This window comes from Penicillium griseofulvum (genome assembly GCF_001561935.1).
Source record: "Penicillium griseofulvum strain PG3 chromosome Unknown contig_80, whole genome shotgun sequence".
Lineage (NCBI taxonomy): Eukaryota > Fungi > Ascomycota > Eurotiomycetes > Eurotiales > Aspergillaceae > Penicillium > Penicillium griseofulvum.
In genome coordinates this window covers 1,535,797-1,553,634 of record NW_024467471.1, presented here as the reverse complement: position 1 = coordinate 1,553,634, position 17,838 = coordinate 1,535,797, and the positions used below count along the sequence as shown (strand labels likewise).

Below are 17,838 nucleotides of genomic sequence, written 5' to 3'. Positions count from 1 at the left end.
GACCCTGACGTTTGAAAAAACAAAGCCCTATACCCCGAGATTTTTAAAACCACACCAACCTAGGCAACGACTTAGCTTTCCCCCGCCGTATCTCTAAGACGATGCAACGGACATGAGCCTTAGTCGCTGATCAAACCTCATCCCAAGACTGGACTCTTCTGTTTGAACACTCCTAGCGCCTGCTATTTTTGTGCGCTAGTCTTTTTTATCGCCGCTTTCCATCTTTATTGCCGCAAGATTGCATCCATGGAGAGTCTCAAGGCGGTATTCTTTGGGCCAGACCCACAAGCCCAGGTAGGCAGTTGGCGTGGCTCGTTGATACCTAGGAATATGACACTGATGAATAAAAATGTATAAGATGCGAAAATGCAATGCTTTAATACGCACGAACACGCGGCAACTCGACCGCGATCTAGCCCGGTTAAAAGCCAGTGACAGCCTAACTCGCCAGCACATCGTTAATGCCTCTAAACGGGCCCAGCGAAACCCATCACAGGCCAAGCAGGCTATCAATGACACCAAAGTCTTTGCGAGGGAGCTCGTGCGCATTCGAAAACAGACGACACGGTTAAATACCAGTCGAGCGCAACTACAAAGTGTGGGAATGCAGGTCAATGAAGCTTTCTCAGCGCGCAAAATCCAGGGCAGTCTTCAAAAGTCCACTGGGATTATGAAGGACGTGAACACACTGGTCCGACTGCCACAACTATCTGCGACCATGCAACAACTGTCTTCAGAATTGGTCAGGGCAGGCATTATCGAAGAGATGGTCGATGATGCAACCATGGACCCTTCAGTCTTTGAAGATGAGGAAGATGAAGCGGAATCAGAGATTGAGAAGATCTTACAAGAAGTCTTGCAAGGCAAACTCGCCCAGGCACAGCCCGTCACGGCGCCGCCTGTGGCCAAAATCTCAGAGCCGGAATCTCCACAAGCTGAGGAGGAATTCGAAGACCAAGAAGCAACCCTTGCGCAGATGCGTGGCCGGCTGGAAGCTCTCAAGAGCTAGTACATCTTGCAAACTCAGAGCGTTGTCTTGTCTATTTTTTATTAAGTCGTTTACACTCCAAGACTGCTGCGTTTGGAGATTCGTGTCATTCCATCTATTCTACAAGGCTGGGCCTGCACATAGTGAATTCTTTGCAAAATAATATGTAGTCTCATGTCCGTTTGACAATGAGACAATAAGTCAATTTAGACAAAGGAGAGTCAAAGAATTGCCTCTCTTGGGGCTCAATCTTATCCAATCAAGTTGGTGTTTCTGTCGGGCCGCCAAAAAGGGTTTAGTGTGGAATAGGCAACGCCTGCTTGCCCCCTCTCCTCACGATCTCATATCCTGCCTCCTTTGAAGACTCATCCTATCTGCTCAAACTTCATCCTTTTCTGAGAATTACCGTCATCTCGATTTCTCCTTAAACGCGACTTAAAATCTTAGGCCGCCTATTATTCACACGTTCCGACTTTTCTGAACTTGCAAATCGCCTGCTTTGCTATTCTATCTCCGCCATCATCATGTCTGCCAACCTTGATAAGTCGCTTGATGATCTCGTCGGCAGCCGTCGTCAGACCGCTCGCAACTCTCGTCGCCGCGGCGGTGCCCGCCGTGCCGCGACTAAGCCTTCCGCCGTTGGTGGTGTGAAGAAGTCGACCAAGGCTGCCCCCAAGCCTGCCGCTCACCCAGCTCCTGTCGCCCAGACTGGTTCCAGCAAGATTCTTGTCAGCGGATTGGTAAGCTCTTGCTCTTCTGATGTTTCCACTTGTACGTGTGCTAATCCTGTCAGCCTTCCGATGTGTCTGAGGCCAATGTCAAGGTATGTTGATCTAAAGGCTCTCATATTGGCTCCCATCGCCATCTCTTTTCTCGAGAATGTCGCGGCGCAAACGATTTCGACCGCCCTTTTTGGACCTCTCTCTCCTCCCGCATCGATGGATATTCCTCGATGCACGGCACACAGTGTGCTCCTTCTACATGTCTCTGGAAATATATACACATTGCTGGCGCTCTGCGAGACAAGAAGTTGAGCTGTACTGTAGTACGGTGAAAAGACGTACATGGCTCGTGTCGATTCCCACATGGAAATCCGCCCGCCTTGTTCTCTGAGTACTGTGCCGAGGATGATTGGTGAAAATCAATCATCCTGACCTCTCTTCATGGGCATCTCCTTCATGTTTTCTACTTGGATATCCATATGGGCATCAGCGAGCGCATCAGTGGAACAGTGGTCAACTGGTTCAAGGTTCAGAGGGCAGACTGAAACCTACCTATTCGAGACTCCTGTCTCAAATATCTCTCCGTGAAGAGTCTCGCTGTTATGGGGTGATTACCTATTCTGGTGACTTAGAGAGGTTCAAACTGTGTCTACCATGGCACTACTTTTTGGGATGGCGTGTCCATGGGCAAATGGATTTCAGTTGACAATCTGCCTTGATGGCGGTGACGTGAAAACTGCTTCTGTTGAAGGACTGGTTGTGATCGCTTGATGGATTTACGGATGAAGTTGAAAATCCATACTACTATGGATACTTGTTGGCATGTGACGTTCCATTGCGTGGGACGACCTTGCGATTTGTCGGATGGGGTTGTGATTATGGAGCTACATGTTCCATTTTCAAATGTTGGATGAAACGGACGATCAATTGATACTTGTGCTCGCTGATGCCCTCTCATTTTTGGCTCTCATCGTTTGCGCCGCCACCTTTCGCCACTCGGGAATCGCGCTCTCACCAAAACTGTGTCGAGAACATACTGATCGTCTTTGTTCACGCTATAGGAATACTTCAACAAGTCCGCTGGCCCCGTCAGGCGGGTCATGCTCACCTACAACCAGAATGGCACTAGCCGTGGCATCGCCTCCATCCAATTCAACAGGGCAGACACCGCTGCCAAGGCTACCAAGGAACTCAACGGACTCCTCGTCGATGGTCGCCCTATGAAGGTAAATCCTTCGACTCTAGCTAACCCCAGCTGCAACATTGGCTAACTCATATAATAGATCGAAGTTGTCTATGATGCCTCTCACGTTCCTGCTGCCCCTGCTTCTAAGCCTCTCACTGAGCGCATTGCGTAAGTTGATGTCCGTTCTAGCAAAGTCTGCGTTCATATGCTTATTCATTCACAGTCACAAGGCTCGACCCAAGTCCGCCGCTACTCCCAAGGCTAAGGAAACTAAGGCCTCCGCTACTGAGAAGGGAACCCGCCGCGGTAAGGGCGGCGCTCGTTCTCGTGGCCGCGTTACCGGCCGTGGAAAGCCCAAGACTATTGAGGAGCTTGATGCTGAGATGGTCGACTACTTCTCCGCCGATGCGCCCCCTGCTGAAGGCACTGCTCCCGCCAACGGCACTGTCCCCCAGGCCAGCGCCAACCAGGACATCGGCATGGCCGACGAGATCTCCTAAGCGTTCAATTCTTGCTTTCGTTTTTCTCTCATGACGGCTCCTACAACATACCAGTTTCGCAAATATTCTCGGGAGTTCTTTATGGTTGATGCGCGGGTCTTATCTCCTTCGATGCTCCTTACCTTTTCTTCGACTTCTTTCTTTTCGCTAGCTGTGTTTCTCTACTTTTTTTTTGTTCTTGTTTGCTAGTACCAACAGGCTTAATTCTTTCATGTCTTTTGCAGAAGTCGGTGGAGGAAAGCATGTATCTACACTCACGAAGGAACATTACCGATAATTGATTTTCGAACTATCCAATCCCTTCAAAGTTCCAAACCCTCCCGACTCCCTGCTAAAAGAACATGCTATCTCAAACGCCAAACCCCGACCCTTATATCCAGCCAAACAAGAAACACAGCCTTATCAAATATCTACACAAATCACCCCGCTTCTAAAACACACCAGCTCTGGTCATGACATCATGAAACTGCTCCAAAGTAACACCAGCACTCAACCCAGCGCCCCCATTCCCCTCAAGAATCATATCCTTGAGTAAGTCATCACCCACACTATCCTCCTTCAAGTCGCGCGCAATGCGCCGCAAATGCGACAGTGTAATGGGCCCATCCGTGCCGCGCGTAAATAGCTGGTACGCATCATCCACCTCAGCAGCCATGGCGTCATCATCGCGCGAGCGCAGCTTAGCTGCTGCTATCGAGACGAAGGGATTGTAGGGCACGTATCCGCTGAGAGTTGGATCGAGCGCGGACAGGATTTCTGCGAGTTCGGTTGAATCGGTGGGTGGAAGGCCGAGAGCGCTGTTGAAGGGAGAGTTGTTAGTTTAGTTGCAGCTTGGGAGTAGGGCGTTGAGGCGGGGGTTGTAGGTAGTGTCGATGTGAATGGTTGTAGAGAGAGGTGGGAAGCTTACACCAGTGCTTTGCGCACATCTTCGCGGGGAATGACCCCTTCCTTCTCGTCTGGGAAGTCTGCGTTCTTGTCGGAGAATAGTTGGAACACTTCTTTGATTTCGTTCTCTTCTTCGGCGGTGATGTTGTTCTCCTTCGCGAGCTTTGATGCGCGTCCGCGTTTTGGTGGTGCGGAGGAGCTAGCTGCGCCTCCGCGCTTTTTGGGAGGCTTTGAGGGTGTCAGCTTCGGTTGGGTATTGGAGATGTCTGGGATTTCTTACCATGTGGGTATTGGTAAAAGTTGAGGGCTTTACAAGGATGTTGGTATGGATAGAATGAGGATCTGAGTGAAGGTGGGGAGATAGCGGAAAACGATCTATGGATGCAGCCAGATGCAGACAGCTTCACGTTATATAAAATTTATGCGCATAAATTATTGAAAACATGTTAAAATTATAAATTTGGGAAATTGTATTGGGCTCTTAGTCTACTACTATATCTATGACTTTCTAAAGTAGATTTCTATATCTAGACCACATACTAGCCCTGGAGGCAGTATATAATGAGGAACGAGATCTCATCAACTCCACATTTCATTTAGGTAAAGTAGAAATAGTTTAAAATATAAAAAAATATCAAAAACTAAGTATTCAGTATCAAATATCACATACAAAATGCTCTATAGAATACCATCGAAGGTGATAGCAGCCCTGGCATCCGTAGACGCTGACGTTATCGGATTGGCGCCTGGCACTTCGACCTTGAAAGAGCTCTCAATTTTCAGATCGCTTTCTCTTCTATTATCTTCATCATGGATGTCTCGCTATATGTCTACGACCTTTCAAAGGTAAGTTTTCCAATTCTACACGCGGTAAATATCAATTAATTTTGAATATAGGGTCTGGCCCGGATGGTATGTTCAACACAATAATGAAAGCGAGCAGTTTCTAATTTATACAGTACTCCCTTGCTCTAACAGGAACACAAATGGATGCCATCTATCACACATCTATTGTCCTCAATGGAGTTGAATATTACTTCGGCCAGGGTATCCAGACCTCTGCTCCAGGGAGTACCCATCATGGACAGCCCATGGAGATCGTGAAGTTGGGTACTACTGAGCTTCCAAATGAGGTTATTGAAGAATACCTTGGCTCATTGGCAACCATTTATACACCCGAGGTTTGTTCATGAACGACTTGAGCAACCGAACTATGGCTAACAGCTTTAGTCCTACGACCTGTTTCTTCACAACTGCAATAACTTTACTCAAGACCTTTCAATGTTTCTGGTGGGTAAAAGTATTCCAGAGCATATTATCAACCTACCTCGCACTTTCCTTGAAACCCCATTTGGGCAGATGATGAAACCTCAGATCGAGAGTGCTCTCAAGGGCGTTACTCAAGGCACCGGGACAGGTCCTGCTCCCGGGCCTAGTGCTCAACCGACCACAGCAAGGAATGTTCCTCCCGCACCGCAGGCAGTGATACAACCAGGGACGGGGACAGTCCGCATGGTGAGCAATCTCAGCCAGCTACAAAGTGAGCTGAATGGTGCTTCCCATTCCTGCGCCGTTATTTTCTTCACATCGTCAACATGTCCACCCTGCAAGGCTGTCTACCCAACATATGACCAACTTGCAGCGGAAGCGGGTGAGCGAGGTACTCTTATCAAAGTCGATATCGGCGTGGCTCGCGATGTTGGCATGCAGTACAGTGTCCGCTCAACTCCTACCTTTATGACATTTTTGAAGGGACAAAAGCTGGATCAATGGAGCGGCGCAACCCCGGCCAAGCTAGTGGGAAACGTTCGTATGTTGTTAGAGATGGCACATCCGGCCCACCCCCATCGTCAACTACGACTTCCCAGTCTTCAGCGAGAGATTTCGACCTTCGTCATGTATAAGAAGGTCCCGCCGCTCGAAAAGCTCCTCCAAAAGCTTCCTGCCGAATTCAAGGAAGGCCACGGTGTTGCAGAGGTGATTGAATTTGTGAAGCAGCGTCACTCAACCTCCGAGCCTGTCGCTGATATCAGGGTCCCTGATTTGCATACATTTGCCACAACCTTGACCTCTACATACTCGACGCTTCCCAGTGGCAGTCATTTTGCCGTGGTTGATCTAGTTCGTCTTCTTTTGCTTGACCCACGTGCAAGTGGCTACTTTGCCGAAGAAGCCCAGCACGCAACCCTCCTCACTCTCCTTGCACCGCTATCCCAAGACGATCTCTCCTCATGTCCATACAATCTCCGCATTATGGCCCTCCAACTAGCATGCAATCTTTTCAGCACACCTCTCTACCCAGAGCAACTCACCTCCTCCTCATCCCCACTCCGCGAGACCTGCCTCCGTCTCGCGACCAACTCCCTCCTAGACTCACAAACCAGCCTGCGTGTTGTCGCTGCCTCTTTTGCGTACAATCTTGCCTCATTCAATCATAACTCCCGAATCAATGGGAACCCTGATCCTCTATCCGAGGAAGATCAGGTCGAATTGACGGCGTCGTTGCTTGAGGCTGTTTCGCGTGAGAACGAGAGCGTGGAATCCTTGCATGGGTTGCTGTTTGCCCTTGGGCTACTGGTTTACGAAGCTCCAATGGATGGGTCTCTGATTGATCTTTGTCGCGCTATGAGTGTGGCGGAGACGATTTCTGGAAAAACAAAGGTCCAGGCGGTACAGAAGGAGCCGCTGCTTAAGGAGATAGGAGAACTGTTTACCAAGGGGCTGTAATTATTGAATTTCTGCATGATCTCCAATCAGAGTATACGTGAACTCGAATTCTTGGAAAGCTTGATGATATACCGAACCATCTCCTGAAACATTTATTCGTATATAGACTTACAACAAGTTTCTCTTTTGTTATCGACCTTTCTCACACCTTTGGGTTATTTAAGTACGTATTCAATTGACCTAATGAAGAGAACTATACATCTCATGTGAACACATCGAGGACGACTAGAGAAGAGTCAGCGCATATCAACTTGGTAGTATTTTATACTTTCATATCATATAGTGCCTTTCGGCCCGACATGTTTATAAAGGGCTTCTAGGTACAGAGTCAGGGATATAGTAGTTTTATATTACCAATCAAGTCGGGTATCATCGGACTAAATATAAAACGGGGAGCTATACCCCGACTCCGCCGCATGCGTAAATATAACCATATACCACTCCGGATTCGTTAAAAAACTTCACATTCTTGCACAATCCGACGCCTTACCGGCGACATCTCGGTATTATCCCGAGACCCACATCGGCTACTCTCGGTATCAGTCATCAACCAGACTTAAATCCTAAAGAGATCAAGTTGATCTTCGAACACCTCGTTTGATCTCTCAATGGAGAACATCACCCACCACATCGTGGCCATTGAGGCCGTCCATTGCCCAATCCCAGAATTCAATCTACCAGGGCCTCATACTCGCGCAGTCCACCGATGGACAGACCCCGCAGATCTACACAGCCGCATCAAAGATGCCACAATCATCGTGACAACAACGATACGCCTGTCAGCAGAGGCTCTCAGCCCTGAAGTAACCCCAAATCTCCGTCTTGTAGTAATCATGGCGACCGGCACAGACTGTGTCGATATAGCAGCTGCATCCGCACGAGGAATCCCCGTGTGCAACTGTCCTGGCTGTAACATCGACAGTGTCAGCCAACACGCTATTGGACTTTACTTCGCGACTCGACGGAAGTTCGTCGAACTACACAATGCCACAGTTGCAGTTCCTGCGGATTTATCTCTTGATACTGAATGGAAGACGAATGGCTCGTTACTCAGTCGGGTTCGTGCACCGGACGGACAGGCCCCGTTGCTGTGTAGCGATGAGACACTCTGTATCGTCGGGTACGGATCGCTAGGTAAACGCATCGAGGGCATGGCACGGGGTCTTGGGATGAATGTGATTATCGCTGAACGGAAGGGTGCATCTCCTCGAGAGGGCCGGGTTCTGTTCGAAGATGGGTTGAAAAAGTCGACTGTGGTTGTTTTGTGCTTGCCGCGGAGTGCGGAGACGCTTAACATGATCTCTACAGCGGAGTTCCAGATTATGTCCCCACATGCTGTGTTGGTTAATGTTGCGAGAGGTGGAATTGTCGACGAGCAAGCCTTGGTTGAAGCTCTCAAGGGAGGAGCGATTTCAGGTGCGGCTACGGATGTTTACGCGACGGAACCTGCTGGGAGAGGTGATTCCCCGTTGATAAGCCCGGAAGCGGCTGGGTTGAATTTGGTGTTGACGCCTCATCTTGCTTGGTATTCTGAGAGGACTTTGCAAAACCTCCAGGCTGCGTTGAAGAGCACGATTGAGAAGTGGTGCGCTGGTGAGATTATTAATCAGGTGCGATAGTCTGGAGATTTTGGTCATTTGTAGATACATTTAACAATTAGATTATAGATTACCTTGTAAAGCAAGGCATATGGGTCATCTCAACGAATGAACCCAGAAAACTACATGAACCACTTACATTTTCCTTTCCAATGACTTAAACTTCACACTCCAAATACAATAAGATCTGAGGGTTTCAACCATCATGGAAGATCCCAAAGCAGGTACATACCTGGCTGGTCCCGATCACAATTGGTGTTCTCTTTGCGGCCGAATCACCTTCGTATACGGCAGTCTCTAACCGCCTACAGAGTTTGCCTTGTGATATGAGCATTTTGCACATCGAATACACCAACATCACACCAATTTCTATATTCCGCCTTCTCCAGCCTTCTATCTATAAAAATAAGAAGGGGGAAATACCTTGCAGACAGATACCAACAGGCGTGTATCTAAGAATACCATGAGGGACTACTAAAATGACTACAGAAGATACTAAGACCACATAAGCGGTCGAAACCGATGATACTTTCGCTGATGGTGCTTGCTAATGTGAAATACTAGAATTGGTTAAAAGGAGTGATTCGCAGTGCAGATATCGCCAGCTGCGTTTGGATGTTGAGTCTTTTATTGTATCTCGTATCTCGAGTTATGTTTCCCCCAATCAAGTCTTCTCGGGGAGGACAGTCCGATGGTCCTTGCCGAGAAATGATAGCCACTTTCGAACCGGAGCACCCTTTTTTAATTGGCTACTTCACACCAGATTGGGGCTGATGTCTTGAGCTTGGATCTAGGAATGTAAGTCAATATTGATTTGAAATCCAGTTGCGAGTTTGCAAGACAGGGAATCCACGCCAACGCGGCCTCCAAATATTCGTGCTTTCACACGTTAATCCCGTTTCATCATCTAGCCATAAGGCCCGACCTTGACATATCTCGTATTTTAGTATGAGGGACAGCGGATTATGGTAATTTGTGCGTTGTGCCTACGAACTATGACTGTATCTCGGTCAGGGTACCATGTCCAGATGCAATAATTCAGTATATCGACGATCTCTTCCTATTCAATATCTACAGTATCTGGGCTTAGTCCCGATCAAGTTCTATTGTTATACTCCCGCTTACTCTGATTCCTGCACAGTGCTTACTGATCTTTCTGCCTATCCGAATATCAAAACTCACAAGCACATGCAACATTCCATCACTCTGAAAACACACATCACTAAGTTAATATGATTTGATACCCAAAATCCAACATCAGATTATCAGATGATATTGTTCTACACGGAATTTTCCCCGATAGGCACTTGTATCATCTTGGAATGTGATTTCGCAATATACCGGATTTATCTTGGTAACAACAAAACACAGAGTTGAAGCATGTGCCCGAAACCCATTCCATGCCCCGACCACTTGATATCGCGTTGTGTTGTGTTGGTGCAACACATCCACGAATAGCGTAAATGCAGAGTGACAAAAGATAGTAACGTCAGTAGCGATGCGACTATTTGCAACGGAATCAACTCCAACGATACTGTATACACTGTATACTGTAGAAGTTATACTTGTGATAAGGAAGACAGTGGTAAACCCCAAACACTATACTCCGTACAGCCCCATTTAAGCCTCCATAGCTAGTACCGACCCGAGTAAACATTTAACCGCCGACTAATCCCCGCCAACGAGAGGTGCACGTTGGAATCAGGCGACCTGGACAAGATACTAAATGAGAGCAGCCCAACTGTAACTTCATGATATTATCCGATGCTGATGAAATACTTAGATGTACATTCCTGAGATTATCAATCATTCCCGGTTACTAAGATGCGGCATCCCCGATCTCACTGTTGCATTTCAGACAGTAAGGCGTGTCATACACGGCAATAAGCTCTTACAGCCTCACTGTTTGGGTGCGGAGGTGAGGCGGTTACTCAAGCGGGGAACACGAGGCAGGGCTGACGATCGGCTGTTGGATTCTATATACTTTTTCGGGCAACAGGTTACATCTACAACGTGGCAGGGAGTTAGGTATAGACAAGAAAGTATAGTGTGATTTAGAAATTACTGTTTTAGATGATTTTACTTGATTAAGGATATTCCGGTTTCAGGATATGGTCAATGTGCTTAGTTTAGGCTACCTAATGTGCGGAACGGCTATTGACAAGTGTGTGATATGGCACGTGGCGGCAATATTCCGAGAACAGATCACAGAGCGCTGTTGGAAATTGCAGAAATCACAAAGCGTCGAAGACAATGAAAACAAATGGTGGGGGTATACAAGACGGGGTATCGAAACAAGACGCTGCGCTGGGAAAACAGATTCATGAAGCCGAGAACAATAAAAAAGAAACACCGGTTCCTCATGGATGCAAGCCTTAGGGTAGGCATAAAATGGTCAAATGATGACTTAAATCAAGGCGCTGCAACTCCATGTAAGAACATGATCCCTGTGGGATGGGGGAAATAATGGATTCGCTGAAAAGAAAAAACAAAAAAAAAAAGAAAAAAAACAAATGCGAAAGTTGGGAAATGAGTCAGAAAGCCGGATGAACCAGCGGTGTGTGCGAAGGATGAGGTGACGGAGGTGACGGAGGTGACAGGAGGTGACGGTGGGATTTCGAGAACCGCCGACAGCGAGATATTAGGTAAGCCGCGTGGGGGCCCGCGGGCCCTATATCCGGGCGATGTCGGCCCATGTGGTCACATCCACGAAATACCACCCGGTGAAGCATAGATGTGGCTGATCGTGGAATGTTGTGTTCCTCAGATTGAGGCGCCCCGTGTCGAAGTTTGTGAGGTGAGATCGCGGGTATCACGGTAGAAGAAAAAAAATAATGTAAAGTCGAGAATAGGGCACTTGGGGTGGGTCTCTGCACCGGGGAGATGCGGGGGTGAAAATTAAAAGATAAGGCGAGATAATGACATCGGGAAGAGAAAGTGGCGTTATTCGGAGAGCGCCTGCGCTGCACCGGGAATCATCGGTGAGTTTACTGACTGAGCACCTTGGATGCTGAGTGAGCGCGTCGTTTGGGAGTAGGCACGACTCGGCGCTTCTTGCGCTTCGATGTCTCTCGCTCTGTCACAATGCTCTGCTTTGCTGAACGGAGAGCTTGGGTTGCGCGAGCGTGGGCTTCAACCTTGGCGAGAAAATTGGCCCGATCTTGCTGTTCGGCGATAATGCGCATGCGTTGAAGTTGCTGTTCCATAGTCACCGAGGAGATGGCCGCGGCATCTTGGTTGATAGCTTCCTCCACTTCCTTCTCGGCCCCCGAATTCTCTGGCATCCACAGAAGATCGTCATCAGAGAGGAAGGCGCTAGCACAGGAGTCGGCTGTGTCGTTGCTTGAAAGGGAAGGACGGTTGGGCCAAGAGGGGAAGGCATAAGCTGCTCCCATCTCACTAGAGAAAGAGGACTTGCGTGGGTTGATGTCGAGAAGAGAGTCACTAGGAGTTGGTGGAGGAGCGAAAGGACTTGACATAGAAGAAGAGGCGCTGCCACTCCAGGCAAAGGTGGGTTGTGCTGGATCGGTGCTGGCGATAGGAGCTGCCGCCTTTGGAAGCGACATCTCATGGAGACGTGACTGAATAGGAATCATGATGGCGGATATGAGATAATGTTGAAGAGGGTTGGAAGTACCAGGGCCCAGTATGTGATGGTGTAGAAAGGTGTAAGGTGAAATGAAGAATGGAAGAGGTGGAGAGGGTGTTTATCAATGATCGGTGTAAAGAGTCCACACACACACAAATAGATATCAAAGATCAAAGCCGGGGAAAGACTTCTAGACCTCCCGATAGACACCCTTGCAGTCTCGAAAATCAAATTCCCAAAAATGGAAAAAAGAAATAAAGAAAAAACCCCCAAAAAGGAAATTCGAAAATAAAAAAAGGATAAAATGAATAATAAAAATAAAAATAAAATCAGAACAATCAGGCGGAAGGGGGTTTCCGGCAAACAAAGGGTTGTCGATCCTTGGAACTGATCGACCCCAAAAAAAATAAAAATAAAAATAAAATGAAATCCAAATTGGAATTTATTTTATTATTTTCTTTTTTTTTGGGATTTCTGACACACACGGGGAAATATCGATTCCCCGGTTTAGCGCGTTCTTCAAATCTTTGTGTATCAAAGACTCTGATATAATCTGAACTCCCTTGCGGCAAAAGAAAGGTGTCCCCAGGCCAAAGATCTCCGATCTCAAAAATCAAATTGTTTGGAGTATTTTCCAGTTCTGATGATAATTCTCCAATAATCATGCCTCGGATTCACCGCTTCGTTCGGGGAAGTAAAAAAAAATGAGTCGAATCTGCAGGCCTAACTTGAATTTGCAGCCCTAATTGAACCCAAACAGATCTTCGTAGAGGAATCAAGTTGGGCGTTTTGGCGGTCACAGGTGATAACACGTCGATTATTTGGAAGATGAAGAGAAATCTATACCCCCACGGGAGAACGAACTATCTATCTTCTTTTAAACAACAACAGGAAGGGAATTCCCCCGTGTCTCCACCTCGGGCCAAGTCTAAAGTCCGTGGAGGATTCGATTTTATAATCTAGAAGCTTTTAGTTCGGAATCTAAATGAAAAAAGAGAATCTAAGGATTTGAAACGGTTCCCGCTGCCTCGGAACTTCCTGATTGCCCCGGTTTAGCGGGTAAATGCAGTTCCTCGGCAATTCATAATTTGCCGTCAAAATTATCGGTGCTACTCCTTCTAGTTATACGGAGGACGGAGGACAACATTGTTCTTTTAAGAGAATCCTCCCGAGAAATGTCCGTCTGATTTTCGCACAAATCACAGGACACCCCACAGTCACACCGAGGCTCTAGTGGATTCCCTTTCACATTTGATTTTTGAGTCTAGATCCCAAAGTCTAGACCACTTAAAACAAAGACATTTCCCATCTATCGATTGTACTAATTTTCGGAAATGTCATGCTCCTTTCCGTTCAATCTGTCATCTTTTATGTCTTTTATGATATACCAGAACCAGATGACTTGCTTAATGCAAGTCTAGCGCCTACGGGGAAGAAGTTGACGCTTTTCCCCGTTCCAAGTGGATCAATCCATTATCCTGGGTGTCCCAAACGACACTCTCCCGTTCGGGCGATCGCCAGGTCTCCATCATACTCATCATATTCAACCTATACTAGTACTTTGGCAAATTTATATATCAAATTCCCCGACAGCGCCAACGGAATGTGAAATACAAATCCCCCGCGCCTCTAGCTCCATAATTACTGCTTCCGCGTCCCGGCCCGCCGGGGAACCTGAGAAAAACATCCCATAGAAAGGGATGAAGCGGGGGGTCACCGACCCAGGAAATCAAATTCTGATCTACGTGACAGCTCCGGTTCAACGCGTTGCCACTCCCGGTGACTCCGTACTCCACTTACAATGAAATCATATGGAAATAGTTCAGGCTTGTGAGAATCCGGATGGGGCCGCGGTCTACTATCGATATCGCGCGTCACGTTCAGATCCCCCTTTCCAGGCACTCGGTGCCTTAATTGATCTTCAACGCATGTCCTGTTACCTATCTCCTGGGTTTCTGGTGGAGTTCCGCGCCGGGGAACTGGGATGCTCAAGCTCCTATATTGATTTGATATTAACGGAAGCATGTGAATCTTCCGGAGAATACGGATTAAAATGAGTACAAAAGTGCTGTTTCATAGACCGAAAGCTAGACCGAAAGCTAGAGCTCCGTCCACCGGCTTTACCTCGGTTATGTTGATCTCTATGCAACTTTGCGAAGCTCATCCTGGGGTCAAAGACCAAAGACAATGTAGATTTGCATGCAGATATTTATTGTGAGATCCAATGCATAGTCGAAGGTTGGATTGCGTAGCTCCCTTTCGTACAAAAGAGCTTGGATCCACACCGGCCCCTTCCAGCCTTTCCCGGGTTTCCCTGCAGATTATACGATGCACCTCATATGCGGTTCATATGCAAGATCTCTGAACTAAAGTTGCAACACAGACGGTTCTCTTGCATACATTTAATGGGGACTGAAGAAAAGAGGGTTGAATATAGAATCCATACTATCTACCACTATCCACGATGTTTGGCATATTTTAATGTCTGGAGTTATATCAACTCGGGCCGAGGTCTGACCTTAAGTAAGATTGTGATAGAATCAAGTTTTTACCCTTCACCGCAATAATTCCATATGTACTTTTGGTTTTTTGCCACAATCCTATGCAGCTCATTCCAAGGCTGACTTTAAAATATATAAAGATATTTGAGAATGGAAATATACACCCCATGGGGGGGTTTTGACCCACATTCCGTGAGCGGAGATTTTGAAGAATGTGAGATAAATTCTGTACAGTGCAGTATGAGTAACCTAAGGATCATGCCGGGACACCATCCGCGGTTTCGGCTGCATCAATTGACAAGGGTTTAATAGGTGACCGGTTGACGGTGTACCCGAGACGTGTCCATGAGGCGTGCTTTAAGTGTCAAGCATATCCCAATGAAATCCCCCTGATTCATCACAGGGACTGTGCTTACATGGGCTAGAATTTTCGCACGGATAGCACACTCGTAAGCCCATCTAGACCAACGCCAACCATTATCATGATTGTGAGATCAGACAAGCCATCTCTGAGACCGCTACAGCAATCATCGTCATTGGATACAAATCATCGCCGTCGTCCCTTCGGCTGACTCCAATCAAATCATCCTATCTGATTATCCCTGAGTCAGAACTTACTACCAAACTCACAGTCTGACCGATATTTGCGATCGGATAATATGCGATCGTCACGGTCGCTTTTCCGTGGGGGGTCCTCCGTACAATTTAGGAAATTTCGCATAAATCAGGGGGCTCCGTTCCATGAACGTTCATGCGGAGTAATTTCGGTCCTTTTCGAGAACGTTATGTGCAAAGCCGGGAAATGCGGTAGTCCGTGATGTATGTTGTAGAATTTACGGAGTAGAGATTCATCGACTTGCCTACTTCGGCTTAGCAATTGCTTTGTCCTAGCCGTTGTGCCTGTAGGATGCCGGGCAGGAATGCTTCGCGACGTTTCAATCCTGGGTACTGACATCCGCGCTCTGCGCGTCTAGATGCTACCGTAGATTTTGATGTGTAAAAAAAGCATCATCCTGGTTGTACAGGCAACATCGTATGCCCGACCGAGGGACAATATCCGAACAGGGTCGTTGAGGATATCCCGTTATGATCCTGGTCGGCGCTAAAGTGACATGGGTTCGTTGCCTTATCATCGATGCACAGGATAGACTGGCGGTGAATTGTGTTTCCTTCCTATTTGACTTGAAATATGCATCTGAATTTGGGCAGCTATACGGAGATGTTTGGGGACTTTTGTTGGACTTGCGACCGAAATTGTTTGACCTGGAAGGGTCAAAGGAATGCCTGTCTAGTTTCATATCTTGTTATTATTTCTGTCCTCTTTGGTATCAAGCTAGCAAGTAATCTTGGAATACTTTCTTGAATAGAAGTGGGGCAGACCCTTATATTAAGCCAAGCTCAACTATATAGTCGCTTTTTCTCAGGTTATTCTACAAAGGCAAAATATAAAACACTGGAATAGTTGACAGAGTGTGTGACTAAAAGTGATGGGTTTGACTTTCATTTTGATTATATATATATATATATATATAGGTATAGGTCAGACTATCGAACCAAATGGTTTAGTACCTCAAATCAACCGGGCCCGATCAAGTTTTGTTCCTTTTTTTTCCCTTTTGATATTCAAATCAATGCATTAATTGAAGATATTTAACTCCAAATCTCTCTAATAGAGTCAATATACACATCCGTCCCCATAAACCCTTCAAGTATATCCACCTAGAGAGACAAAGAAAACGAAGAAATAGAAGACGAATCCGAACCTTCAGAGGCACTCAGCATTGGAATAAGAGGAGTAGCAGAACACGGCCTAAGCACCCATCGCCGCTCAGCACCAACACCCTTGATAGGAACCCAAGAGTGATTTATATGCTTCCTCCCAACCTCCACCCGACATTCCCCAAACGCTTTCCTCATTCGACGATCAAGTTTACTTTCCCTGTGAACTCGATCCTCTCCCTGGAAAAGCATCTGTCTCCGTTCAGATACAATCACCACCCCACAATCGAAATCATCCAAATACATCGATGCCACCTCCAGCCGGAGACTATCCCAGTCTATATTATCCGGGATCCATTCCTGCACTGGCCGTAAGGTACATGGTTCATAGACCCATTTAGGTGTCCAGCATTCGAAGTTCAACGGCATCCTGATACGGGATCGCCCGCTCCATAGTATCCATTTGTTGCGGGTTGGAACTAACGTGCTGCCTCCTTCGAGGAGGGCCAGGATGTGGCCCATTCGGAGGAAGTTATCTGAGCTGATAGATAACTTGGTGAATTCGGAGTCGGATCTCTTGATGATTTCGAGGACGCCGATTGATGATGTCGGTGGTTGTTGGAGTAGCATTCGTTTCCAGCTGGCGTCTTTTCGAAGATAGATTTTGAGCTTGCGACGCTCTGGTTCCCGCAGGGGAAATCTGCTTATATTGGCGATTTTTGACTCTGGGGTTTGTTGCTGTTTGAGGAAGAATTGGGCCCAGAGGATATCTGCTAGGAGTGGATTGCGAAGGCGTTGTGAGGGATCTGAGATCCCGAATTTGGAAGGTTTGAAGAAGAGGGACTCTTGGAGTTTGATTGATGTTTTGATCATGGTGTTCCATGTGCGAGATACACGTTGAGCGGATGTTAATAGGGTTCTCATGTCTGTATGTAGAAGAATGTTCTCAAGTAGCTCATTGATGAGCAATACGTTATGCGGTTGCTGTGACATTATTGAAGATGTAGAATATTCCTAATGAATTAGAATTGGAACAATGAGCTTTATCAAGTGTCGGGGACAATTCCATACCCTATGACGACAGATAGGAAATGGGGACCCGGGGGACATTCGTGATCTATACAGACTCGGGTGCAACTTCAAGGATGTTCATTCAACGTCAGTCTGAGAAAGGAGCAAGTTTGATCTGCGTCACAACTGCTGATTGCCAGTAGAACTCGCTGTAAATGTAAAAAGAAGCTTCAAATAGAATGTTGCGAGAAAGGGGGGTCTTCACGTACTTTTATGTCGTGGCCCCAAGGTACTTAGGTGATTCCGGACCTACGCTGGGTCTTCACAAGGTGCTCATGTCTAAATGCGGGGATTATTCTTAGAAGCTGAATCATCGAAGATTGCTATCAGGGTTGACCGAGTTGCTAGGAGA

The 17,838-nt window shown here is 47.0% G+C and overlaps 7 protein-coding genes across 7 annotated transcripts; 4 read left to right on the top strand and 3 right to left on the bottom strand.

Moving 5' to 3' along the window:
• Positions 1-246: 246 nt before the first annotated feature.
• Positions 247-1,009, top strand: PGRI_016010 (ESCRT-III subunit protein VPS24; the record flags this gene model as incomplete). The annotated part of the gene is made up of 2 exons (XM_040789314.1): positions 247-294; positions 359-1,009. The coding sequence occupies 2 exons, from the start codon at positions 247-249 to the stop codon at positions 1,007-1,009; spliced, it is 699 nt and encodes a 232-aa protein (XP_040646267.1).
• Positions 1,010-1,512: 503 nt separating this feature from the next.
• Positions 1,513-3,396, top strand: PGRI_016000 (putative RNA annealing protein Yra1; the record flags this gene model as incomplete). The annotated part of the gene is made up of 5 exons (XM_040789313.1): positions 1,513-1,728; positions 1,782-1,811; positions 2,772-2,936; positions 2,994-3,064; positions 3,120-3,396. The coding sequence occupies 5 exons, from the start codon at positions 1,513-1,515 to the stop codon at positions 3,394-3,396; spliced, it is 759 nt and encodes a 252-aa protein (XP_040646266.1).
• Positions 3,397-3,826: 430 nt separating this feature from the next.
• Positions 3,827-4,564, bottom strand: PGRI_015990 (EF-hand superfamily Ca2+-modulated protein; the record flags this gene model as incomplete). The annotated part of the gene is made up of 3 exons (XM_040789312.1): positions 3,827-4,193; positions 4,304-4,509; positions 4,562-4,564. The coding sequence occupies 3 exons, from the start codon at positions 4,562-4,564 to the stop codon at positions 3,827-3,829; spliced, it is 576 nt and encodes a 191-aa protein (XP_040646265.1).
• A 527-nt stretch (positions 4,565-5,091) lies between these two features.
• Positions 5,092-7,008, top strand: PGRI_015980 (bifunctional C97 family peptidase/thioredoxin family protein; the record flags this gene model as incomplete). Its single annotated transcript, XM_040789311.1, has 4 exons — positions 5,092-5,127; positions 5,179-5,193; positions 5,241-5,462; positions 5,512-7,008. 4 exons carry the CDS (start codon positions 5,092-5,094, stop codon positions 7,006-7,008), a joined length of 1,770 nt encoding a protein of 589 aa, XP_040646264.1.
• Positions 7,009-7,616: 608 nt separating this feature from the next.
• PGRI_015970 (D-isomer specific 2-hydroxyacid dehydrogenase family protein) lies at positions 7,617-8,627 on the top strand (the record flags this gene model as incomplete). Its single annotated transcript, XM_040789310.1, has 1 exon — positions 7,617-8,627. The coding sequence occupies one exon, from the start codon at positions 7,617-7,619 to the stop codon at positions 8,625-8,627; it is 1,011 nt and encodes a 336-aa protein (XP_040646263.1).
• A 2,966-nt stretch (positions 8,628-11,593) lies between these two features.
• On the bottom strand, positions 11,594-12,202 carry PGRI_015960 (uncharacterized protein; the record flags this gene model as incomplete). The annotated part of the gene is made up of 1 exon (XM_040789309.1): positions 11,594-12,202. The coding sequence occupies one exon, from the start codon at positions 12,200-12,202 to the stop codon at positions 11,594-11,596; it is 609 nt and encodes a 202-aa protein (XP_040646262.1).
• Positions 12,203-16,415: 4,213 nt separating this feature from the next.
• On the bottom strand, positions 16,416-17,408 carry PGRI_015950 (uncharacterized protein; the record flags this gene model as incomplete). The annotated part of the gene is made up of 1 exon (XM_040789308.1): positions 16,416-17,408. One exon carries the CDS (start codon positions 17,406-17,408, stop codon positions 16,416-16,418), a length of 993 nt encoding a protein of 330 aa, XP_040646261.1.
• Positions 17,409-17,838: the final 430 nt, after the last annotated feature.